The 25,136-nt window shown below is 65.5% G+C and overlaps 3 protein-coding genes across 5 annotated transcripts in view; 1 reads left to right on the top strand and 2 right to left on the bottom strand.

Annotated features, from left to right (window-relative positions):
• The window catches only part of GNAZ (G protein subunit alpha z), a 29,111-nt gene extending 20,574 nt beyond the window's left edge, over positions 1-8,537 (bottom strand). Inside the window, exon 1 of the mRNA XM_055550343.1 lies at positions 8,393-8,537. The gene's annotated coding sequence lies outside the window, so the exon portion shown is untranslated. The remainder of the gene's footprint in view (positions 1-8,392) is intronic.
• Positions 1-15,828, top strand: part of RSPH14 (radial spoke head 14 homolog) — a 47,596-nt gene extending 31,768 nt beyond the window's left edge. Inside the window, exons 1-5 of one of the 3 annotated variants that reach the window (XM_055550345.1) lie at positions 8,754-9,148; positions 9,333-9,466; positions 13,813-14,038; positions 14,265-14,401; positions 15,528-15,828. In XM_055550345.1, coding sequence (XP_055406320.1) covers positions 9,066-9,148; positions 9,333-9,466; positions 13,813-14,038; positions 14,265-14,401; positions 15,528-15,766 — 819 coding nt within the window. In that variant the 5' untranslated portion in view covers positions 8,754-9,065 and the 3' untranslated portion in view covers positions 15,767-15,828. Of the gene's footprint in view, positions 1-8,753; positions 9,467-13,812; positions 14,039-14,264; positions 14,402-15,527 lie in introns of those variants that run through there. The other 2 variants (XM_055550346.1, XM_055550344.1) reach the window with 2 other exon arrangements.
• Positions 15,829-20,258: 4,430 nt separating this feature from the next.
• The window catches only part of LOC129629805 (sodium/glucose cotransporter 1-like), a 47,889-nt gene continuing 43,011 nt past the window's right edge, over positions 20,259-25,136 (bottom strand). Inside the window, exons 13-15 of the mRNA XM_055549969.1 lie at positions 23,842-24,057; positions 22,532-22,631; positions 20,259-20,539 (exon numbers count right to left, since the gene is read on the bottom strand). Coding sequence (XP_055405944.1) covers positions 20,259-20,539; positions 22,532-22,631; positions 23,842-24,057 — 597 coding nt within the window. The remainder of the gene's footprint in view (positions 20,540-22,531; positions 22,632-23,841; positions 24,058-25,136) is intronic.

Raw genomic sequence — 25,136 nt, forward strand, 5'->3', positions numbered from 1 at the left:
CCTCAGAGCTCATGGCCCTGCCCGGCTGGCCCAGGCCCGCAGACACATGGGGCAGTCTGCTTGCGTCCTCGAACTCAGGGCAGCTGTGGGCTGGGCCTCGGGGACACTGTGTCCCCGGGAAGCCGGCGAGGTGGGGTCTGAGGGAGGGCCTGGCTGCACCCTCAGTGTTTGGGGCCCGTGGGGCACGGCCTTCACCACCGTCCCGCGAGCGCGGCTCCCGCATCAGCCTCGCGGGGTGCCTGGAGCTGGGCATGGGGCCCCAGGTGTAGGACTCGGGTCTGGGGAACGGGCAACGCCCTCGGGCTGCCTGTGGGGTGGGGGGCCCTCCGACTCCCCCAGGACCCCTGGTGCCAACACAGCCGGTCACCTGTTCTTGTTGTATGTGGCCCCGTTTTCTTTAAGCTGACTGCCTTCTCACCGAGCCATTTCTGCTTTAAAATTGCTCTCTTGTTCCTGCTTCGAACAGAAAGCCCGTCGCAGCTCCAACAGAAGGAACGAGACCAGCGGGGTCGTAGCCACCAGCCCGGGGACTGCCGGGAGGCCACGGGCTCGCTCCCGCTGGACAGTGGGGTCAGCAAGGCCGGGGGGTGGGAGCCACACAGCTCACGGGGCTTTCCCCTTAAGGGCAAGGACAGAGGACGAAGGCAGCCGACCCAGGTGGAGGGTACTTCTCGCAGCTTGGGGTCTCAGGCCCTCTCCGTGGCCCGGCGACCACCCAGCCCCTAGCATGCAGAAGGGCGCACCCAGGCTAAAGCCCTGCCTGCTAGGGCCCCCGCGGAGGGGTCACTGCTGCTCCCTCGGCCTCGCTCAGCACGGATGCTGTCTCAGAGAACTGCTGCCCTGACCCCCTCAGCCCGCTTCATCAGACCACAGCCTGAGGCCCTCCCAATGGGCAACCATCTTCACCCGGACCCATCTGACCACTGTGGTACCGTCGGGGGCCTGAGCTGGGTGTCAGGCTCCACTCTGGGCTCGGGGACACGGGGGTGAGCCTGTGCACCGAGGGGCTTGTGTTCTGGTGGGGGAACAGGGAAAGAGTACCTGGGGGCTTGTGTTCTGGTGGGGGAATTGGGGAAGAGCACCTGGGGCTTGTGTTCTGGTGGGGGAACAGGGAAAGAGTACCTGGGGGCTTGTGTTCTGGTGGGGGAATGGGGAAGAGCACCCGGGGGCTTGTATTCTGGTGGGGGAATTGGGGAAGAGCACCCGGGGCTTGTGTTCTGGTGGGGGAAGCAGGGAAGAGTACCTGGGGGCTTGTGTTCTGGTGGGGGAACCAGGGAAGAGCACCCGGGGGCTTGTATTCTGGTGGGGGAATTGGGGAAGAGCACCCGGGGCTTGTGTTCTGGTGGGGGAAGCAGGGAAGAGTACCTGGGGGCTTGTGTTCTGGTGGGGGAACCAGGGAAGAGCACCCGGGGGCTTGTGTTCTGGTGGGGTAACCGGGGAAGAGCACCCGGAGGCTTGTGTTCTGGTGGGTGAACAGGGGAAGAGCACCCGGGGATGTGTTCTGGTGGGGGGGAAGCGGGGAAGAGCACCTGGAGGCTTGTGTTCTGGTGGGGGAACAGGGGAAGAGCACCCAGGGCTTGTGTTCTGGTGGGGGAAGCGGGGAAGAGCACCTGGAGGCTTGTGTTCTGGTGGGGGAACAGGGGAAGAGCACCCAGGGCTTGTGTTCTGGTGGGGGAGCAGGGGAAGAGCACCCAGAGGCTTGTATTCTGGTGGGGGAACAGGGGAAGAGCACCCGGGGATGTGTTCTGGTGGGGGGTAACCGGGGAAGAGCACCCGGAGGCTTGTGTTCTGGTGGGTGAACAGGGGAAGAGCACCCGGGGATGTGTTCTGGTGGGGGGGAAGCGGGGAAGAGCACCTGGAGGCTTGTGTTCTGGTGGGGGAACAGGGGAAGAGCACCCAGGGCTTGTGTTCTGGTGGGGGAAGCGGGGAAGAGCACCTGGAGGCTTGTGTTCTGGTGGGGGAACAGGGGAAGAGCACCCAGGGCTTGTGTTCTGGTGGGGGAGCAGGGGAAGAGCACCCAGAGGCTTGTATTCTGGTGGGGGAACAGGGGAAGAGCACCCGGGGATGTGTTCTGGTGGGGGGGAAGCGGGGAAGAGCACCTGGAGGCTTGTGTTCTGGTGGGGGAACCAGGGAAGGACAGCGCCATGGAGACGGGAGTAAGGTGTGTGTCGGGGAGCTGCCCCAGGGGGTGTGGCGGCAGGTCCAAGGAGCTGACGCTGGAGGAGACAGACAATCACGCAGAGCGGGGACACCTGGCCTGATACTGCCCGAGAGAGGGCTCGCGGGACAGCGGGCACCTGTTGGGCCTGGTTAAGGGCAGGCCCACCCCAGCAGCGTCCCTCCCACAGTTCCCCAGGGGGCGGCTCAGTTGGGCTCCCTGGCAGGGACCCCCAGGGGCCAGAGGGCAGAAAGTGCACACCTCCCACCCTGAGACACCCCTCCTCTGGAGGCGGCGCTGCTGGCGTGGGAGGCGGGGCCTGGCCGACATCACTGCAGCAGAACCAGACTCTCTGCTGCCTCTGGACACGACAGCACCTTCTGAGATGACCCCTGCGCGCCCAGATGCCAGGAATACTGGACAGGACAGGGACAGGCCGCCCTCCCGGCACCTGCTCCCTGGGCAAAGTTGGCCTCCCTCAGCGTCCCCCCCACTGCCCACAGCACCTTGCCCATCCCCCCATGCTGCCCACAGCACCCTGCCCATGCCCCCTGCTGCCCACAGCACCCTGCCCATGCCCCCAACCCTGCCCGTGCCCCCCGCTGCCCACAGCACCTGCCCACGCCCCCCAACCCTGCCCGTGCCCCCCACTGCCCACAGCACCCTGCCCGCGCCCCCTGCTGCCCACAGCACCCTGCCCATGCCCCCCTAAGGCCAGGGAGACTCTGCCCCCCAGCGCCCAGCCGTAGCAGCGCCTTTGAGACCTAACATCTTTCCCAGGGGACCCTGAGCCAAGGCTCCGGGGCCCCCCCCCAGCAGCAGATCAGGACCTCCCCCAGGACAGGGCCTTCCTCAGCCTCGCCTGGCCCCCGCCCCCTCCTTCCTGCAGGCCGAGGCCCCAGGCCCTGCTCTGGACTGCCCCTGAACAGCCAGCGGGCCCTGCCTCCCTGCTCCCCAGGGACACAAAGGCAGAGCCGCTCTGACCTCAGCACCCCCTACGCCAGCATTATTTATGACCCCCCACACAACACTGTGGCTTCCTCACCTGCAGTGGTGCCCTCGCGCTTATGGGACGCTGGCTCCGCGGGGCGGGGCGGGGGCTGTGGGCAGGTTCTGTCACCAAGGTGTCCCGCGGCCCACAGGTAGCCGGCAGGAAGCAGGTGCGGGATGAACGCACCTGCCCTTTGTACCGAGTGAGGGAGGGGCCCACTCGGGGCAGGGAGCGGCCGGGGACTTCCGGGAAGCCTTCCAGCAAGGCCGGGGGCATCCCCCTAATGATGGACAAGGTGTGTGCCCGGCTACACCCTGACCCGGCCTGCCTGCGAGCCCCCTGCCCAGGCTGGCCCTCCTAAGCCTACAGGCCCCACGCCCCCCGCCCCGCCCCACCCTCGGCACCCAGACACCGCTCACGCCCTTCCCTTCCTCCGTCTCCTGCCCCAGAAGCGCCCAGGACAGCCAGCAACAGGACTGGAGCGCCTCTGCACTTCCAGAGCGGGGGGCTATGGGTTCCATCCCTGGCCGGGGGACAAAGACCCCCGCGTCTGTGCAGCACGGCCGAGAAGCAGGCCAACGCACCTGGAGAGCGGGCCGTGGGGCCGCGTGGGGCAGGGCCCAGCCCGGGACGGGGTGGCTTCCCGGTGGGGCCCGCCTGGACCGTCCTCCTGGCCGCCGCCCGCAGGGCGAGGCCGGGGATGGGCGCGCGTGCGTGGAGTTATCACAGAGGAAATCAATGCCTGGCACCGGCCCAGTGTTTCAGGGAAATGAACAGATTTTGGCCGAGGACAAAGAGAGTTTGATTAATCAGAAATTGGATAATGGAGGCAACACTCTAATTATTTTTTTCTTCCCGGCGTTTTCTGGAGAAATATGTTTGCACAGCGCGTCAGAGGTAACGGAGAGGGTGAGGGGGCGGCCACGCCGGGGGACAGCCCCGCACCCACACGTGCCGGCCAGGGCTGTGGGGGACGGGCTGGGTCCTGGGGGTCGCTCTGAGGGGCCCCAGGAAGCAAGGGGGGACAGGTGGGCAGGCCGGAGGTACACACACACCTCAGGACAGCTGGGCACTGAGCAGGAGGTCAGGCCACCACAAAATCAGGAGAGGCAGGAGCCGGAGGAGCCGGGGAGGGCGCGGACGGCTCAGCCGCTGCTGCCGGACCGCAGGCGGGGCCGACGGTCTGCGACCCCACCCCCAACCCCCACGCAGAGGATTCTAACCGGCTCACTCCTTAGCACTTTCACGGATCCTCCAGGGACTTCTCTGCGAGAGAGCGCCACCCCAATTTAGAAGCAGACAACTCCAAACTCTGTGATGAGCAGCAGGTCCCTCTGGAAAAGAGACGAACTCAGGGAAGCCATTGTCTGTGAGGCTGCACACCACGTGTGCCCGCTCCTGCCAACGGGCGGCCCAGGCCCCGCCATCTGGCCGTGCCTCCCGCCCGAGGGCCGGGGCCCACAAACAGAGCAGAAGAAGCACCGCGCGGGAGGGCGGGCGGCAGCCCCCGCGGCCCCTGGTGCCGGCTCCGGCCCCGCCGCCCACGGGCTGGGGTGGGGGCAAGGGAAAGACAGGGTGGGCGCTGGCCCGGGGCACCGCTCCACGACGGGCCTCATTGGGCGCGTACACAGGGCCCCCCGGCCTGACGCTCTGCAGTCACGGGCCTCACAGACGCTTAATGACCTGTAACACGGGCCCCGCAGATGGTGCAGCTGGTCCTCGCGGGGGACCCCACCCCTTCCGCCAACATGCTCCTCCGGGGCCCCGCATCCCAGCTCCTGGTCCCACCCGTCCTCAACCCGGACGAGCCTCGCTGACCCCCGTGCCCCAGCTCCTGGTGTACGAACGCCAGGGCTCCAGCGCCCACCAGCTCTCCCCTCAGACCACCACGTGTGCCTGGGTCCAGCCGTGTCGCTCCCGGCTCCCCACGTCCCATGCAGCCTCTGCGGCTGCCTCCTCGCCGAGGCCAGCCCTGTCCTTCCCCTGCCCCGTTGGCGGACCCACTTTCAGCTGACCCCTGCGTCCAACCCCTTCTTGGCGCCTGGCCCCGCCCTGGGTCAGCAGCCCCTGGCCACCAACACAGCGGTGGCCCCCGCGCCGTCCGCCGGGTGGGTCTCTTTTAAAAGGGTGATCCCACCCGCCCGGCCCCCCATGGCAGCTCCCTGACCCCCGGGCCTTTGCAGCGGCCACCTTCCCCCTGGCGCTCTTCCCTGAGGGACATACAGCTCTACCGTCGCCTCTCCAAGGCACTGCGTCAACAGCCCCGCCACAGAGACGCCCCCTCCCACCCGCCACACTGGTTCCCTTCACGGCAACTGTCCTGCCTGATGCCGGTCACGGGGTGTCTGTCCGTCCTCAGGGCCTGAGTGTGCTTGCGCTGGGCACGGCCCCAGCCCTCGCGTAAAGATCAGCCAAAGGAACCCGCGGCTGAGCCGGGCCAGCGGGTGAGGTTCCGCTTCCCCTGGGGGGCAGCCCAGGGAGACAGGTGGTCCCTGCGGGTTGGTCCCTGTTAGCTCACTCACGGGAAGTGCCCGCCCTGGCAGTGTGGAGCCGGGGAGGGCCATGCAGGGACGGGCAGGGCTCTCCTGGATCTGCCTGTGGTGGGGACAAGAACAGGCTTGGGGGGGACGGGGGGCGGTGGTCTGCGCCCGCCTGCCCCGGGGCTCGCCGTGCCCTGACGCTGCGCGAGTGGCTCAGGGCCCCCACCAGGGCTGAGCCTCAGCGTCTGCCCTGACGTTTGTGACGGCTTCCCGGGGCCGCCTCCCTGCCAGCCCACAGAACCGGCCCTGGGGCTCGGCCGCACTGGGCTTCCTTCCTGGGGGTGCAGGGTGGCTAATCTGCCTCCTCCAGGGTTCCTGCCAGGCCAGACGCGGCTGGCAGCCGGGAGCACGCCACGCAGAATCCAGGTTCTTCGAGGGCCGGCATGGGGCGGTCAGGGAGGCCGTGTCCCCACGGCTGGGCAGGAGGGCGCGGCGTGGTCATCGCGCGTGCTCACGGGGCGGCCTGGCAGTGGGGTCTGGGCCGCTGGGGCCATGCCCTGACTTTGAGACCAGCCTTCCCCGTCACTTGGCTCTGCGCCCCCTCTGCCCCAGCCTCCTGCAGGGGCCCTGGGCAGCCTGGCCACGTGCCCCTGGTTACCCAGAAGTTCCTGGGATCGCCGGAGAAGCTCCAGACAGTCAGACCGGGAACCTGTCCTCCCGGGACTCCAGGAGACAGAAGAGCTGAGAAGCAGCGGGGAGGGCAGGGCAGAGAATTCACTCCCCGTGCCCCCCGTCTGGAGTTGCGTAGCGGGTCCCTGCAGAGGGGCCGGGCAACGGCACAGAGGCAAGCAGCTCCGGCCCCGGAGCACAGGCTGCGCCCCGCGAGGCCAGGCAGGCAGGCGGCCCCACTCTCCCTGTAGCGAGCTGGGCCTCAGCCAAGAGCTGGTGTGTGTCTGGGGGGGCAGGTGGGGGGCAAGGAGGGGGCGCCCTGCATAGATGAACGACACACAGCCCCTTCGGGGGAGGGCAGAGACACCCTTGGCAGCGGCAGGCAAATAGATCCAGAGCAGAAGGTCACCCCGGCCTGCTGAGGGGGACGGAACTGACTCTTCACCTCCCGTCTGAGAAAATCAGCATCTGTACAACACACGCGCTTTACCCCAGATGCCAGTGTCTTGTCCGTGAAATGTGAAGCATGCTGAAGGCACAGCTGCCTAACTCAGAGCCTCCCCTGCCATCGGCCCCTCCCTGGAGACCCCCACGTCTCCACGGTTACAGCTCAGGAAGGTCCGCACCCCAGAGGAACAGAGCCACCAGCTCAACACCATCACCCTCCGTGCTGGCCAGGAAGAGGGAGCCGGTTACCCAGTAGCCCAGCCCTGCTTGGAAGGGCTGGCTGAGGCCGCTAGCACCTCGGGGTCTTCTGGGCTCTTCCTGGGTCTGGTGGGCTCTGGGCCATGCTGCTGCCCCTCGCTCGGGTGAGGGCACCACAAGCCTCCCCGGAAGCGGCCATCGCTGACGGTTGCAGGGGGTCAGATGTTCCTCCCGCGTTCCAGCCTCGGGCGGCCTCCGCCCTTTCCCGCCTGACCTCCGGTGCCCCTGCCAGACCCAACTGCCTGAGTGCCCCCTCCACCCCGGTCCGCGCCTTAGTCCACGTTCTGCCCTCTGCCCGCCAGGCCCACCCGAGCCGTGCCTATGTCCTTCAAGCTTCAGTTCAAATGTCACTTTGCCCACGGGGCCCAGCTAACTCCGGTCCCACCCAGGGGCCCCCTGACGACACCCACCCTCAGGGCTGAGTTCTCCGAGCAGCAGACACTTGTCCCTCCTGGGGCGGTGAGTCAGTCCCGGGAGGGCAGGGCCAGTCCACTCCCACCCCAGCACAGGGGCCTAGGGGAGCAAAGGCTCAGTATACATTTGCTTAATTGAATTTGGCCAAGGAGCCTCCTCCAGACGGGCACGATCCTCGGTGGGGGTGCAGGGAGGGAGAGAGACCAGCAGCCCTCCTAGCAGGTGGGCCCCTGCGTCCCCAGACAGACACAGGGCTCCCAGCCTGGGTGCCGCCCTCCCATCCCTTTCTCTGCTCATAGAGAACCCCGATTCTCGGCCTAGGAGGATTTCTGCCACCGACGCCGGGAAGGCTCGGCTGCCACCCTGAAGCCAGAAGAACCCTTCGGGCCCCCGGCAGCAGGGCACTGAGCCCCGGCCCAAGGCCCTCCCTTCTACCGCACCCCTCCTCCCCGCACCCCAGGGCCCCCACCGCCTTTTAAGGGAAAAAAAAAAAGATCGAGCCGGGAACATATTGCAATCGCAGCGGGTCGATATTCGCCTCTCGTTCTAAATGCCTGCGAGGAACCTGCTCGGGTGCGAGAGCGACGACCGCGAGTCGTGCGTCCCCCGGGGGCCCAGGCCTCTGGGGCCCACGCCTTCCGCTTCAGCCCAGGCCACGCGCCGGCCCCTCACCATCACCATCGCCGCCCCGGGAGGGAGACCCCGCCGCACCCGCAGCTCGCCGGCCCGCGCCCCGCGCCGGCGGCCGCCCGGGGCCCCCCGGCCCGCCGCACCCCCGGGCGCGGGCGCCCCTGCCCGCACCTGCCGGCCCGCGGCGCCCCTGCCCGGCGCGCGGGCATCCGCGGCGCGCCGTTCCGCGCCCGGCCCCCGCATCCCGGCGCCCCCCACCCCGGCCCAGGCGGGGCCCCCCTCCGCACAGAAGGCCCGGGCGGGGTCCGGGGGCTGCGCGCCCCGACCGCGGGGCCGCCCGCTCACCTCAGGGCCGCGGCCGAGCTGCTCCGGCGGCGCGGGGCGGCGGCGCCCGCGCGGGGACGTGACCGGGCCGCGGGCGGCGCACACGCTCCGCCGGCCGGGCTCCCTCCGCCCGCTCTCCCGCGCCGCCGCCGCCCGCGGGTCCGCCCGCCCGCCCCGCGCCGAGCCGCGCCGCCGGCAGGAGGCGGAGCCGCCAGCGCGCAGTGTTGCCGGGCCAACCGCGGGCGGAGGCCCCCGCGCCCGCCGGCCCACCGCCCATTGGGCGCGAGCGGCTGACGGACAGGTCCACGGCCCAGCGACGGCAGGCCGAGGGGGCGGTGCCGGGGCTCCGTGCGCTCCGCGGCCCCGCACGCGCGCGCCGCCCGCTCGGCCGGCACCCGGAGGGGCCCTGCGGTCTCACTGCGTCGAGGCCGGGCGCCCACCCCGCTCCCCGCCGCCGCCCCCGGGAGGCCGAGTGCGCGAGCGGTGCGTGGCCCCGGCCGCGTCCGCCGTCACCGGCCCAGATCCCAACCTAGCCTGAGCTCCGCGACCTTGGACAGCCGGTTGACCTCTGTGAGGCCTGTTTGCAAAGTGGGACTAGTGGCCCCTGCTGCCCTGAGTTGTCGCGACGGTCGCCTAGGACGTGGGAAAGGGCCGTGCGGACCCTGGAGGTTTACGCCGGCGACGTTTTGCAGCGATGGAAGGGGGCTTCGTCGTCTTTGCTGCTCGGGCCAGCAGGGTTAGGGCTCATCAGGGTCTCTGGCAATCCTGCCACAGAAGGTTTGCCTTGGAAGGGAGGATACTAGAGTGGGAGGGGCCCAGGAGCGGCGCCTCCAGACAAGAGAGGCGGGAGGGAGCCAGTTCTGTTGAGGCCAGGGCCTATGGGCGCCATTGGGAAGCTCACAGACTGCTCGGATGCTCAGCAAAATGCAGAGAAGGGCAGTCTGCCAGCTTCTGCTTTCAGTTTCAGGGGGAGCCCATCTGCGGGCCTCGGAGCCAGGAGCCCCTCGTCCCTGTGCTTAAAAAGACTCAAGCCAGAACCAAGATGTCAGTGCTCCTCTGTCCTCCCCTACGCTCCGTGCATCTCAGAGCCCCCAGGTAAATGCAAATGCTCCTGCAGATGCTCCTCGCTAACCCTTCTTTATCCCCTTACACCTCCTTGTATGGTCACAGTACCAGGGTCAGACCACTTGTTGGCTGAAGGAGATGGGGTGGTGGGCCAAGCCCAGGCCTGTGGAGGTGCGCCTACACACGGTTAGAGACAGGACAGATGTCGGTGACGGGCATCCCGAAGTGGATGAGTCGCTGAGGTCTAGACCAGATCTGATACGTGCTGGCTGCAGGCGGCCCCTGAGGACCAACGGGACGTGGCCGACCATCGGGGCTCCGTTGTGTGCATGCCCGAACCGCCAGGCTGGGTCAGGATGGGCTTTTCTGCCCAGAGGGCCACTCAGAGGCCAGTGGCCGTGACAGACCCTGCTCCAGGGTGGTGCAGAGGAAGCTGGGGGTGAAGCACAGCCCCGACTCCGCCGCCACCCCCTGTACACGCTTGACAACTTACTTCACCCGGATGAGCCTCAGCTGCTGCTCCTATCACAGGGGACACGAGCAGGTGGTCCCGAGAGGGTGATTCTGACGGGAGATGCACGTTGACCCGTGTGCAGAGAGGGGCGGGGCACCTGGGGGACCAGGGGTCCAAATTCAGCTGTTTGCAGAGGCACATGTAGCTGTGAGCGTGGGGAGACCCCGCAGGGCAGTCCAGGTATGAGATGAGGGGCCCGACGAGCCTGGCTGCTGCCCCTGCAGCCCCCTGACTGCGGAAGTGAGTGCTTCCCCCACCTCGAGCAGTGACCTTCACCCTCCTTTCAGCACGCACTCACTCCTCTGCGCTCAGGATGGAGGGGGCCCACGAGCTGGGGCAGGAGGAAGCCCATTCCACACTGGGGCAGACCGCCGAGCGTGAGCCGCGCGTGGCCGGGACGGAGCCAGAGGAGCAGGACCGCTGGAGCCCCGAGGATGCCAGCTGCCCGGCCTGGGGCGGCTCAGGGGACGCTAGCAGCTGTTGGCGGCCCTTGGATGGGACTAGGGAGCTTGGCCTAAGAACCGCGGGAGAGTTTTGGGCCCTAAAATTTAAGGAGGAGGATGGCAAGGTCCACGTACATTCCTCTCTGCAGTCTTCACGTTTATTCACAGTAGGCCTGGTCCCACTGTGTGAGGTCGTTCTCAAGGGTACAATCAAGTAAGAAAACGTCAGCTAGTCAGCCCAGGGACAGGAAGAAAGCAGAGTCCGTCTGTGAGGCTCAGGCCAGGCGGGGAGATGCCAGGTGACCTGGCATGTCTGGGAAAGGCCGGATGGAGGCTGGGGGCCGAGAGGAGCCAGTGTGGGGGAGATGCCGGAGGAGGCACTTGTGAAGCCCGCGGAGGAGCCGCTGGAGAGGTGCACGCAGGGAGGGGGGGCGTCTCCGGGCCGCGGGGTGGGGGGATCTTGGGAGGAAGACGTGGTCACTGTGTCAGGCGCTCCTGAGGGGCCGAGGAAGCTGAGGACAGAGCAGGGTCCCCAAGAGCCAGGGCAGGCGCGAGGGTGGAGCGGGGGCCGCACGAGGCTGAAAAGACAGACAGGCAGGTGGAGGCCGGGCCCGCTGAGGTCTGGGCACCAGGGCGGATGCCAGGCCCTGGGGCCGGGTCCACACTGCCCTGGAGCACAGGACGGGAGAGCACAGTGCTGGCTCCGTGGGAGAAAGGGGGACGGGGCCCCTGCTGCCTGAGCCCACCCAGCACTCGGAACGGCCAAACCTCCACCGCAACGGCTGCACACCTGGGGATCATGACCCTCGGTCCCAGCCATTCCTGGCCCAGCAGCCGCGCTGGACCCGGGCCCCCCCGGGCACACGCGGGCGTCACGCTGTTGCCCCACGAGGCCCAGCTCCCCCGGGGCCTCCGGGGCCCCAGGACCTGGAAGGCCTCGTCTACGCGGGTCAGCCCAGGTGGTGACTTCTGTTCCGCGGCCTTGCGCTCCGGCCTCCCCACCGCCCTAGGGCGCCCCCTTCTGGCCAGCTCTTCTCCCAGCCCCTCCTGTGCATCCCGCTCAGCCCCGCCCCGCCGCCGGGCAGTCGGGGGTCCTGGTGGGTTTTCTGACGGGTTTCTCTGGGGTCTGTGCACCTCCACTGCCACCCCCCCGCCAACTAGAACAAGCCAGATCTGGGTTAGTTATAAATAGCCAGGCCTTCGACTCTCCTTTTAGCTGAAAAGCAGCGAAGTGAGCGAGCAGAAAGGCGCACCCCGCACGCGTTTTATTTTTAAATCTCCCGTTTCCAAATGAGCCAGGCCCAGCAATGCTGGGAAGGAAAGCCCTGGGCAACTGAAGGCCTTGCCTCTCCCTCCTGCGTGATTCCCGCTGCTCACCTGTCCACAGCAGCACCTTCCCTGGGCTGGCCCGGGTGCAGAGACCCCACTCAGCCCTGATGGATGGTGCAGCCCCCAGGCAGGAACCGTATCCCTCCGACGGCCAGTGCCGTCCTTCTCGGCGAGTCAGACTGTCACCTCCACACTGTGGGCTGTGGAGCGGCCATCCAGATGGCTGTGGCCGAGCAGGACTGTGGCTGGGAGGCCCGAGCGGAAGGGGCGGGTATGCCTGTCTGGTGGTGGCCAGGCCGGAGAGCAGGGCTGAGGGGGTGAGAGCACTCAGACCCCCCGGAGGGGCGGGCGGGGGCCACCCAGAGGTGTTCCCACAGGGCAGGAACTGTGCAGCCTTTGTCTGAAGCCCCCTGCCACCCGTCACCCGCACCCACAGGCCCTGGCCTGCAGCTGGAACTCCGTGGGCTCTGAGACCGTTGCTGTGCCAGGTCCGTGTCTGGGCACACGGGGATACTAGTCCCTGACACTAGCCCCCTCCCACCCCTCCTCCTCTGACACTGCCCTGCCCCCTGCCAGGTGGGCTTGTGCCAGTAACGAAGACACCAGGCTCCGTGAGGGTGAGCGGCTTGTCTGAGGTCACACGCTGGATACAGTTAGGAGTCCACCTTAGCCTTCTTCTGCCTTTAGTCTGTGTCAAACCACGGGACTCCCCTGGCAGTCCAGTGGTTAGGCACCTGCTTTGCAGTGCAGGAGACATGGGTTCGAGCCATATTCAGGGAACTAAGGCCCCACGTGCTGCAGGGCGGATACTGAGCCCGTGAGCCATGACGGAGGCCTAGCACAGCCAAAAATAAATATTAAAAAAACCCACAACTTAGACAGCCCAGTACTCTTGAGGCAACAGGAAAACACTTTTCCTGTGTTGTGAGTGCCCTGAGAAGAAACGGGCGGCGCTGGTGGTTCCACCTGACGCCCCAGGAGCAAGCCAGCTGGGGCAACTGGGGGCCCCGCACACGCTGCCCTTCCTCTCCGCAGGCCCCTGCCACGTGAGCTCTCGAGGACCGAGGGCGGAAGGCTGGGCGATGTCTTCAAAGAGGAAATCCCTGGGTGCTAATTGGCACTCAGAGACCTGTAGGCTAATTAACCTGTTTATTTGTCTCTCTGGAGTAAATTAGTGGGTTGAGCGGGGAGGCAGGAGACAGAGGTGTCTGCCGGTGGCAGCTCCGGTGGGGGACCGTGGACGGCTTCACGGTGGGCAGCCTGGGCTGCTGGGGAGGGGGTGGGCTGCTGGGCACCCTCCTTGGGGGCCCACTCCCTGCCCTGTGGGGGCTGCTCTGCCAGCAGTTCTGAGCACTCAGGAGCACCCTTGGGGTGCTGCCTGGCCGTCTCTGGGGTCTCCTCTGGGCAGCCAGCTGTGTGCTGACTCCCCAGGGTGGGCAGGCTGGGAGCAGTAAGGCAGAAGCTTTCACAGGGGTCGAGCAGGCGGCTCCAGGTGGGGCCCCTCCCTGCTGGGCACTGGGCCCCTTCAGACCCCTCGGCCGGAATCTATGGACCGCCCGCCCACTGTGGATGGGGGCGCCGCCCTTTTTATGTGAGACGCTGTGCTATTCACTCTAAACCTTCCTCCTGTAACCCCCCCGGCCAGCTTTCTCTCCCATCCCCGGGGCTGGCCGGGTATCACAGAGACGTTGGGTTGTGGGTGGAAGGAGGGACTGATGCCCCCCGCCCCCACCCCAGGCTTCCCTCTGGTTCATGGTGGTTGGGGGAGGGGGAAGGCCCCCCGTGTGCCCGGGTCCCGCAGGGGCGGCTGCTGCTTCTCAGGCCGCTTTTCCAGGCGGGTGCCCCCCAATCCCAGGTGGCCAAGGGCTGGAACTTTTGGGGCCCTCCATGACCTCACAGCTCCCACCCCTGCTTGTCAGCCGTGGTTTCAGGCCCCTGCTTGGCAGCAGGAGAGGGTGGGATTTGTAATTTATCTGGTCAGATACTGCAGCCCCCCACCCCCACCCTGCCGCAGTCCTCCGGCTTCCAGCACACGTGACAGGTGGAGGGTGGCCACAGGCCCACGTTCCGTCCCTGCTCCTGTCCCACAGGGGCCCTGGGCATCGTCAACAGTGGCCTGATCCCCTCGCTGGTGTGGAAACTGCAGCGGGAAGAGGAAGAAATCCAGGTGCTCCTGCTGGACACGCTGGCCGCCTGCCTCACGGAGGATGCCACCGAGGCGCTGGCCAGCCGCGCGGTGCCCTTCCTGAAGGAGAAGCTCCTGAGCACCAACAGCGACGTCCGCAGCAAAGCCGCCCGCACGCTCATCGCTGTCAGGTGAGGCCCCGGCTGGCCGCCCCCCACCTGCTTGTGCCCTGGGGGAGTAGGACCCCTCCACCAGGGCGGCCCCGACAGTTCTGTGCCCCAGGAGGCCCCCAGTCCCGCACCCTCCCGTGAGGAAGGGAGGCCCAGGAGATGCCTTCTGCAGTCAGGACAGGGAGCCCAGGGCGTCGAGTCACTCGTGAGCCAGGGTGGCCGTGCTCACAGTCTGTGCCCGGCGCAGCGTCCCCCTGGAGGGCAAGGTCCAGGTGTGGCAGCATGATGTCATCCCCATCCTGGTTCACCTGCTGAAGGACAGGGACGAGGAGGTGCAGGCCAACGCGGCGGGGGCGCTCATGAACGCCACAGTGACCACTGAAGGTGAGGCGGCCCGGGCGGGGGTCACCGTGGCCCCAACTGGCCGGTGTCGCCCCCTCCGGGGCGGCCGGGCCCCTCCCTGTCATCCTCTCGGTTCCCTGGTTTTGGAATTCCTGCCTCTGACCCAGTCCTTTGTGAACCAAAATTCTCGGACTGACTCGGTTGCCACACCCGAGCCAGTCCTCCTGAGGTCCCAGCGGACGATGGAGCCCAGCAGCGCTCTCCCCAGTGTGCTGGGGCGGGGGCGGGGGGCGAAGAGAAACTGAGGTTACCCCCCACCCCGACTCCCACACTCAAGTCAGTGCCCTGGGTGGTTGGAGGGGCCTGGACCGGTTCCCCGCCTGGAGGCCGGGTCCCTGCAGCACCTTCCGCCCCCTGTGCCAGCCGGGTCCCCCGAGCTTCCTTGCTGTCCCCCCCGGCTGCCTGGGCCTCTGATCCTCAGTCAGCGCTGACCCCCCAGCGCTGGGAGTCCTGCCGCTCCCCATTTGCCCTGAGGAGCCCCCCGCAGCCCCCTGGCCACCCCCACCCCCGTCCGCCCTGGGCCACACTCAGTGTTTCCCCGGGCATCCTGGGTGCGCGCCTGGAGGGCTGGGGGCTCCCAAGGGACCCCAGCGATGTGGGCGTTTGGGGACGTGAGGCCACTTTCCCTGAGCTGGCGTTCCTGCCGAGCGACCCTGAGCCCCCGTGGCAGGCCAGGCCCCAGTGTGGGGGTGGGGTGGGCGGTGGAGACGTGGATGCCTCGGCCTCTGAGGTCTGCGGCTTGGGGACCTAGGGGCACGAGGTAGAGCAAGAGTGTCGGGGTGTCCTGGGGGCAGCGGGTGTGGGTGGACCCACAGGATGACGGGGGCCACCTGGGCCAAGGGGGCTGGCCGGTGTGACAGCGGCGAGAAGTGATTGACGCGGGAGGGTGGGGGCAAGCGTGGCATTTCAGCAAGCGGGGACAGCGGGCAGCGACTGGAGTTTAATTTTCAAAAGATCCTTCACGCTGCCTGGTGAGGCACCTGGTGGCTGGGGAGAAGCCAGCACGGGGAGCTCGTGGGGCCCAGGCTGCGGGCACGGACGGCCGGGGGGCCTGGGAGGTGGGCAGGGCTCCCCCACCCCAGGAACACTTGGCATTGGTGGCTGGCAGGGAAGTATGCGGCCCTGGACGTGGAGGCCACCCGCCCGCTGCTGCAGCTGCTGACCTCGTCTCTGAGCAAGGCGCGCCTGAATGCCATCAAGGCCCTCACCATGCTGGCCGAGGCGCCCGAGGGCCGCAAGCTCCTGCAGTCCCACGTGGCCACCTTCAGGGTGCTCGAGGAGGACTTCAGCCCAGCCGTGCAGCGGGCAGCCCAGATCGCCATCAGAGTCATCGAGTGGAAGCCCTGAGTCTCCTACCAGCACCCCCGGCCCCGCGACTCCATGCCCGAATAAACGCACGGAGCCTCTTTATCTTGGTCCGAGTGGTGGCACCTGATGGTTCTGTCTCCTCTCTCTCGCCAAGGGGGAACGCCCAGCTTGGGAGGACCGGGCCAGAGGCTGACCTCGGGTCTCGGGGACAGGCGGGAGGCTTCTCTGCACCCCCCTGCTGCACTCGAGGCCCCTGGGAAGGCAGAGAGCAGGGAGGGGCGGAGGAGGGGCTGGACACTCCGGTGAGCGGGCCCTGGGGTGCAGCCCTGCCCCTGGGTCAGCCAGCTTCCCGCAGGGGTGGCAGGAGGGAACGCCACAGATGCACCGCCGTGGGCTCCTGCTGGGGGAGGGTGAGTTGTAAGAGGCCCCCACCTGCACCCCAGGGGTGAGTGCTTGGCACAGGGTAGCCCTTAAGGCCTCTCCCTCAAACAGCTGAGCTCCCCAAAGCCAAGTCCCCTAAGTGAGCCTGGGCCGGCCTCCCCCAGCCCTCCCGCTGCTGTCTGCAGGCTAGAGCGACTGCGGGGATGGGAGATGACGTAGCGGGGAGGAGAAGCAGGCTGCTGGGATGGGCTTGCTGGGGGGCAGGAAGGCACGAGGGGCCCCAGGGTCCCCCCCAGCCCACCCTGGCCGGCAGTCTGGCTCTGTTTCAGGGCTGGACTCACTTGTCTGGGCTGAGCCAGGGCCTTGCTCTCCAGGACTCACACCAGCTTTTTTTCCCTCATTCCATCCGCAAACAGCAGCCCCACTTCCTGCAGGAAGGAACCTCCCACAGAACTAGCACCCCAGGGGAGTGAGTGCCTTCCCCGAGTCCTTCCGGGGACTAGGGCCTTCGCTTACCCAGAAGGGACACAGGGACGCCTGCCTCCCTGGGGCTCCCAGGGATAAGCTCCAAGCAGGCCCCCTTGTTCCGGGAGGGGCCGGCTGCCAGGCCCAGGGGGGCTTTCAGGTTAAGTCTTGTTCTCAGGAAAGGTCCGGTAAGAGGGGCGCTTTGCTCTGAGGGCTCCGTCGGCCTGCCCCGTCGCCCCTCCGCCACGGCGCGCTGGCTCCAGCTCGCCACCTCCTGGCCGCCGAGACCCGTGCACGGGGCCCCTCCCTCCCTGTGGCGGCCGTCCTGGCCCCTCCGCCCAGGGCCCCGGTTGCGCCCTGCTGGTCTCCTCTGTAGAAAGACCCCCCTTTCCTAACCTGGCTGCTGTGTCCCGCTCTCCCACACCGTCTCGCCTGCCTGGCGGGCTTCCTCTACCAGCTTCTCTTCTCAGATAGGGCGGCCCACTGTCTTCTCTCCCTGCAGTCTGAATCACTAGCGCCAGCTTCTCTCCCGGGTCCCGGCCCCCTGCAAGGAACTTAATACCGACCCTTAAATGTCTCCATGCAAGAATTAATACCAACACTTCACCAACTGCTTTAAAAAAAAGACAAGAGGCAGGGACACTTCCCAACTCATTCCATGAGGCTAATAGCACCCCCATCCCCAAACCAGGCAAAGACCTCACGAGGAAAGAAAACTATACACCGATGTCCTCTACGCATATAGACACAAGAACTCAACCAAATATTAGCAAACCAAATCCAGCCGCGTGAGAAAAGCCTCATATACCACGACCAATGGGCATTTCTCCCCGTGACGCAAGGTGGGTTCAACGCGTGACGACGAACCAATGTAACCGTGCAAAGAGAATAAAGAACAGAAATCACACGGTCACCTTCACAGGAGCAGGAAAAAACATTTGACAATCCAACACCAATTTAAAAAAAAAAAAAAAAAAAAACCCTTAAAACTAAAACAAAAAACTCGCAGCAAAAACGTCCCTGGTGCTCCAGGGGTCAAGAATCTGCCTGCCAGTGCAGGGGAGACGGGTCCCAGCCCTAGGCTGGGGAGATCCTCCATGCCACAGAGCAACTAAAAAGCCTGTGTGCCAGAGATACTGAGCCCACCTGTCGCAAGTCCTGAAGCTCGCGTGTCCGAGAGCCTGAGCTCTGCACGGGGGAAACCACCCCAGTGAGAAGCCCACGCAGAACGACTAGAGCGTGGCCCCACTCACTGCAGCTAGAGAGAGCCCAAGCACGGCAGTGAGGGCCCGGCACAGCCAAAAATAAAAGAAACACGTACACAAAGCTTGAAAAACTCAGCAACACAGGGATAGGGTGGAATTTCCTCAACATAATAACATCTGCTAACATCCTACTCGACCGTGAGACGCTCGATGCTTTTCCTCCAAGATGGGGAGCAAGACAAGGATGTCCACTCTCACTGCTTCAACCTTGACGCCGTACCCGAGGTTCTAGCCGGGGCAGTTTAGGCAAGAGAATGAAACAGAAGGCATCCGGGTTGAAAGAAGTTGTCTGTACTTGCAGATTACATGATTTTATATGTTAAAACATTCCAAGGAATACACTTAAAAATATAAGAATAAACAAATTTCACAAAGTTACAGGTTCCAAGATCAAGATACAAGTTTTGTTTTTCTGTACCTGAGCAATGACCCATCTGAAAATGCAATTAAAATACAGGGTAGGGGACTAACAAAAACCATTGTGTATAAAATAAATAAGATACAAGGACATACTGTACAACCCAGGAAATAAAACCAACCCTTTGATAATAACTATAAATGGAGTGTGACCTTCAAAAATTATGAATCGCTAGGTTACACACCTGTAACTTACATAATATTGTACATTGACTACATCTCAGCTTTTAAGAAAGCATTATTTACTGTAGTATCAAAAAGAATAAAACGCCCAGGAATCAACTTAGATGTGTAAGACTAGAGTGCTGAAGACAAAACACTGTTGAAAGAAGCGAAAGGGGCCCTAAATGAACGGGGGCCATCCCACCTTCACGGATCAGAAAGACCGAACGTGGTCAAGGTAGCAAAGAGCGTCTTCATGCGACTCGGAGCCCGCGTGCCCACACGGAGCCCCGCCTGCTCCCGCGCCTGCTCCCGTCCTGCGGGCCCGGCGCTGGGGCTGGGGCGCCCTTTGCCCATGTGCTCAGGCTGGAGAGCCATTGCTGGGCCCTCCTTCCAGAAGCCCAGCGACCCAAGCCCTGTGACTTCCGCTTGCTGGCTTCTCTTGGTGCTGATTGGCTCCCTTGTCTTTCCTGCCACTGACTTGCCTGGATCCCTCTAACAGCCTCCCGGTGGGTGTTCTCACCTCCTTTTCACCTCCCCGGCAGCACTCAGCAAACTGGGTCCTATTCCTTCATGGCTGAAGCTTCCAGCGACTCAGGGTTCCAAAGCATGTGAGGCCGGCAGGTCGGGCCCCTGCTCACCTTTGCCCTCCGCGCCCCCAGCTCTGAGCCCGGGCCTGCTCACACCCTCGCGCTCTGCGCCCAGGCCTGCTCACACCCTGTCACTCTGTCGCCCCGCTGGCTCGCTGACCTCCTGCTGTAGTCAAGGGAGGCCTCTTCCCTGGGGCGCCCCTGCCGCCCCTCTACTGGGTTTCCTGACTGAGTTCAGTCTCCTCCTCTGTGCAGTGTGGCTGCTCCTGGTCCTTCCACCTGGGCTGGGTCCACGGCTTGAAGGTGGTGATGACCCCAGCAGGGAACAGTGGGCCCACCCTCCGCACCGGCCATCCCCACTGGTGCTTCGCCCTGCTTCCCGAGACCATGAGCTCTGCCCGTGACGGTTCCCAGCAGTGCGGGCGCACAGTAGGCACTCAGACACGTCCGCTGAAGGACTGAACGGGGGAAGACGGGCTGGTTCTGACCGCACCTTCAGAGGGTGGTTTTTGCAATGCTGGTGGGCCTCCCCCAAACCCCTTTGACGTATCTGAGACTTTGTAAAGATTCAAATCATTTATTCTGGTCTGAGAAGAATAAAGAGGACGGGGTGGCTGAGGGCGCCCCTGCAAGGACACAGCCCTTGTCCTTGACCGCCAAGGGGATCCAGCCCAGGGCTCGCGTCCCAGGAGCAGGCAGATTGAGAGGGACCAGGCGGAGCTCGGCAAGGAGGGATGTTTCCTCTCCGTCTGTCCCCAAGGGGCGCAGCCAGACAGAAGCGAGCTGCAGGGAGGCCCGGTCCTCGGGCAGGGACCAGCTCAGGCCACCACCGTCCAGGCAGATGCCAATGCCTCTGTCCATGCAAGCCCTGCCTGTGTGACCTTCGGCGGTGGGCTCAGCCCCTGTGGGTGGGCATCTTTGCCAGCAGCGTACCTTTCCAGAGGAGGAGAGGGCACTGCCAGTGGAGGTGGGCACAGGAAGGAAACGGTGGCAGCAAACACAGGCAAGGCTCCCAAGGGTCTCAAGAGGCGAAACGCCAGAGCCAGCGTGGAAGCCAGCGCCTGTGTGGTGCAGCCATCTGAGGGCGTGGCTCAGCGGGCAGAGGAGGCGTGCTTGCCCACGGGCCCTGCCCTCGCCACGGGCCTTGCCACCCGCTGGCCGCACCCTGAGCCCCAGGGTGCATGCTCGGCGGTGTGAGCCCGGCCCCTCATCCGGGGGCCGCCCCGGGACCCCCTCCCTCCCGCGCGGCAGCTAGTAGAAGTAGATGTGGCAGAGCACCGTGAGCAGCACCAGGAGGAGCCCGCAGAGGCCGAGCGCCCTGCTCCAGAGGAGCCGCTCCTCCGGCGCCTCCCTCTCCTCTGTCCCTCCCGACGTGGCACCGTGCGCCGTCCCTTCAGCCATGTCATTCTGCTCCGTCTCAGGCACAACCACCTCTTCCGGGGCCAGCTTGGGGCTGGGCAGCAACTCCAGGCCACAGAACACATCCCAGGCCTTCCAGAGGCAGCCCCTGTCCTCTACGAACATGTCTGGAACTGAGGGGATGGGCACAGTCAGGAGGCCGCACACAGGAGGGTCTCCCCAGGGTCTGGCGTCTCGTGGGGAGCCCTGAAGGGAGCCCAGTGGACTGGCTCCCGGTGCGGACAGCAAGCCTCAGCCCTGGCTGCGGAGTGCCTCCCACCAGCCTCAGGGGCACAGAGAGTAGGGCTGGGGGACCACACTCGCCTATCATCAGCAGAGACTTCAGCCAGCCCAGAGCCCAGCTGGCACAGGGCAGGCCTCCCCTGTGGGCCTACACCGAGCCCAGCTCTGCAGGTCCAGGGCAATAGGCTGCTCCTCAGAGGACAGAAGAGCCCCGCTGCCCTGCTCTCTCTGCTTAGCAGCCCTGGGAGTGTCTTCTCCAGGCAGTACCAGCCTCAAGGCCTGACCGAAGGACCTTCTGGGTCCTTGGAAGGGGAATTGGTGTTTTCTCCAGGAGCAGGGGGAGGCCCAGGAATTATAGGCAAATTTCCATCCGTATCTCTGGGCCAAATCAGTGAAACGCCGCCCTCTGGAGCTTGGCCGTGCCTCCGGCGTCTGGCAGTGTGGCCCGCGCAGGCCAGCACCACGGCCAGCTCCGAGCACACACAGCCCGGAACGGTGCCCTCCCGATGACGACAAGCAGTGTGTCCAGCAGTGCGTGCGGCGACCTGCTCTGCGTCTCACCCCCTTGGGCAGCGGCCGCGCCAGCTGTGCCCCGAGGCTGAGGCAGCGCCAGGATCGTGGGGCTCGCCAGCTGGTGCCGCAGGGGCCTGAGTCGCGGGGAGGGGCCGCCCCCGGGGACCCCGGAGACGAGGGCCTGCGTGGCGGTGAGAGGCCTGGCCTCTCAGATGCTGCTGTCAGCCACCAGGCCCAGAGGGCTGACCCCTCACGCGGCCACAACCCAAGGGCTGTCTGAAGGGAGGCGGGACAGGCCAATGGCCGCGAGCATGTGCTCTGCAGTCAGCCTGCGGTGCCCGACCTCCCAGCCCCGCCGCTGCGGGGTCGTGTGCGGAGCCGGGGCAGACACTTCCTGGGTGGGGCCGCAGTCTCCCCATCTGCAAACTGGGACGATGATGCCCCGTCACACCCAGTGGCCGGCACATCCCATGTGCACGGCAGCTGTGCACCAGTGTCCTCATGGTCGCCCACCCATGACTGAGGACAGGACTGCGAGGGGCCCCGGGCACACCCTGCACATGTGGCCCTGACGAGCAGTTTCCCCCGTCCCCCAGGGAGGGCACTCCCGAGAGCCCGGCACCCTCCAGAGACCCGGGGCCGCCTGCCTGTAGGTGTCAGGAGAGGGTCCCTGGCAGGAGTGGAGGCGGGGCCCCAGGACGATGTCCCCCAGACACGCCTGCCACAGCGCCCCCTCGGCCCCCCCGCCCCGGTCCCTGGCTGCAGACTCAGCGCTAATCGCGTTAGGCTTTATCCGCTTGCGTCAGTGCTTCAGGAGGCGCAGGTGCCCTCCCCGGGGCCCCACACGCCTCTCTGACCCCCCTGCTGAGCGCTTTCCCCTGGGCCTCCTGGAGACCCCGACCCAAGCCTCTCCTGGACACTCTCCCTGCTGGGACTGAAACTCAGGTGTCCGCAGCGGTGTCCCTGGCGCCCTCGCAGGGGCAGCTGCCCGCCACTCCTTGCAGACAATGCCTGCCCGCGCCCAGGAGCCTCTGGCTTGAACCGCTGTGAGAGGTGCCGTGACCCACTGTCCCTCCCCCCACCCCACCCTGGGGCACACGGTAATCCGTGCATCCCTGCTGCCCCACCACAGACACTTCTAGATCGCCAGACGCTTCTGTTTCTCCGCCCCTCGCTTTGTGCCAGACCCTCCCCTGCTCCCTCTGCACCTGCTGACGCCTCCCACCTCCATATTCCTGGGCCAGAACCCCAGAGAGGGGTCTCAGAGGCATCACGAGGCCTCCGCCTCGAGGTGCTTCTGGGCATGGAGACCGTGGGCTGGGGGGCGGGAGCAGGCCCCTCCAGTCGCTGGCTTCCAGCTTCCCTCTCACCTGGCTGTGCCTGGGGCTCGGGGCTCTTCACCTCTGTGTCCTCGTCCAGGTCCACCCTCTCCTCCTGGCTGTTCCGCAAACTCCAACAGAGGCGGTGGAGCTGAGGGGGGACAAGGGGCCTGTCGCCACCAGGGCCTATCGTTGGGGCTTATGGTGTCACAGCTGGGCCCCAGGGTCTCCAGGGACTGAAAAGAGGTGTGGTCATTGGTTCCAACAAGGGAGGAAGGAAGGGGTGGGGTGGGGAAAACGTGGTGCTCGGGAACCCTGTGTTTCAGTTCTGGCCTCGCAAAGGGCGAGCTCAGTGTCCTGGGCTGGACCCTGGGGGTATGAGGCACACGCTAAGCACACCTTCTGGAGACTGAGGTCCAGGAAGCTGTGCCCTCCAAGCTGGGAGAAGCAGCCCCGCACCCCTGGTCTGCTGCTCCTGGGTCACCCACAGGGTGGACCCAGGGGCTGATTTCCTGCCAGAAGAACCTCCTGGCTGTCAAGAGACAAGCGCTCACACGCAACCCAGGGGAGGCTTGGCCTGCCTCATCTTGGGTACTCAGTGGCCTGGCCCCAGCAGGGCTCAGCCGCTCACACTCAGCAGGTGTCTGCAGGCGCAGAAAGCTGGCCGGAGCAGAGGCGTGTTCCCGGCCCAGCTCCCATCCAGACCCCAGGGCGTGGGCCTCACAGGCCCCTCCCTCCAAGCGCCACCTCCCCTCTCTTTTCCTGGACACCCAAGAACCTCCCTGCTGGCCTCCAGCTCAGCCAAGCCCTGGGGGGTCCTGCTGGGCCCACCGGCCATGCCCGTGCAGCTGACACAGCGGCGTCTGCTCAGGCCCAGCAGAGTCAGGGACAAGTGACCGCACTCCTCGGAGCCCAGGCATTTTATATTCCAACTAGAGTGGCAGACACCTCCTCCTTGGCAGGGCAAGCGGCCGGACAAGGAGAATGGGGCGTGTGGGCCACTGGCCACAGCTCTGCGGGCATTCCTGTCCCCCCACCCCCACCCGCACCCCCAATGGCCAGGCGGGTGGCCAGGACGACCCTGCTTCTATTAACTCACACCGGAGTGAGCGACCTCAGCGCTTCACAGAAAATTTGTATTTTGAAAGTCAAACGTCTCACTCTGGGTGAATGCTTCATTGGAGGATCGCCTTTTAGTTCAGCTCTGTGCTTAAGGCAAGGAGGTTACTTGCCTGTTTCTGACCCGTATGTCACCCCGACCCCCAGCCCTCCCGCTTCTCTTCAGCCGCTTTTCTCCCAAGCTGCTCCCAGGACGCAGGGGCCGCCGGTCGGCCCTGGAGCACGCCCACGGCAGCACTCACGTGTTTGTCTGGAATCGGCACGGTGAACATGGAGACGCCCAGGACGGTGACGAGGCTGATGGTGAAGAGGATCATGGCAAAGTAGAGGTAATGCACGCCACAGATGATCCGGGGGCACTTCCTGTTCACGGAGCAGCTCCAGGGCCCATAGGCAAACTCGGACAGCATGCGACAGGAGCCGATCGCAAGGCCGCTGGCCAGCCCCCAGAAGGCGCCCTGCAGAGGAGTAGCCCGAGTCAGCGGGAGCAGGGCGGCCTGAGCCGAGTCGTCGGGTCTCAGCTGAGCCCGGCACAGCAAGGGCTTCACACGCCTCGCAGACCCCTCTCGGCAGCGGGAGACGACACCGCCCGGGACGAACAAAGACCGAGAGGCGCGCTCACTCTACAAAGTCCGTCGGAGAACTCGGAGCACTGGAGACACGTCTAAGTCAGATGATGAAGACGCATCCCAAACAGTGTCCAAGAAGACCCGTCTCGCCTGCTGCGGTGGGGGCACCTCCATCTCCCCAGCTACTCAGGCACAGACCCCAGGAGACGTCCCTGGCTCCTTCTCCTTCCACCCTGCCCTGCCACCGATCCACCAGCAAGTCATGCTGTCATTTCCACGGAGACCACCTCCGTCGCGATCGTCCCGTCTCTCACACAGGGGGACTCCCTTCCTGGTCTCTCCTCGCCCGCAGTCCGAGGAGCCCGCGTGAGCTCTTCGAAGCGTGGGTCAGGGAGTGCCCTGTCTCTGCGGAAGCCCTTGTGACTTCTCCTGGCCGCCCTGAGAAGCAAGGCTCAGCTGCTCTGCTGACCTCACCTGGCTCCGCCCTCCCATCAGTCCCCTCCAGCCACCAGGCGTGCCCTTTCCCTGTCTGCCAGTCCTCTGCACGTGCCCTTCTTCCTGCTTTGGTCTCTCCCCAGATCTTGGTGGTTCTGGCTCGCCCTTCAGGACACAGGTTCTAGGCCACTTTCTTAGGAGAAATCTCCTCCCACGACCTTGGCTGATGTCCTTGTGCCCCACGGCCTGCCCCCAGCATCTGCCCTGCTCACCTCCGTGCTTCTTTACTTTCCCCCCACTTCTTTACTTTTAAGCAGCACTACTCCACTCTCAAAAATCTTATCTGCTCACTGGGTATCATCTGTCTCCTCCACCAAGACATTGCACTCCTTAGTGTGAGGACTTGGACTTGGGCTTGGAGCCAGTCTCAGGGATGGCTGGATGTGGGAGGAGGCAGAGGATGCAGTGTGTGTGGGAAGAGTCCTGGAGAAAGAACTGAAACCAAAGGCCAGGTGAGTGCTCCACAGGCCCCA

Source organism: Bubalus kerabau, chromosome 16 (genome assembly GCF_029407905.1).
Source record: "Bubalus kerabau isolate K-KA32 ecotype Philippines breed swamp buffalo chromosome 16, PCC_UOA_SB_1v2, whole genome shotgun sequence".
Taxonomy (NCBI): domain Eukaryota; kingdom Metazoa; phylum Chordata; class Mammalia; order Artiodactyla; family Bovidae; genus Bubalus; species Bubalus kerabau.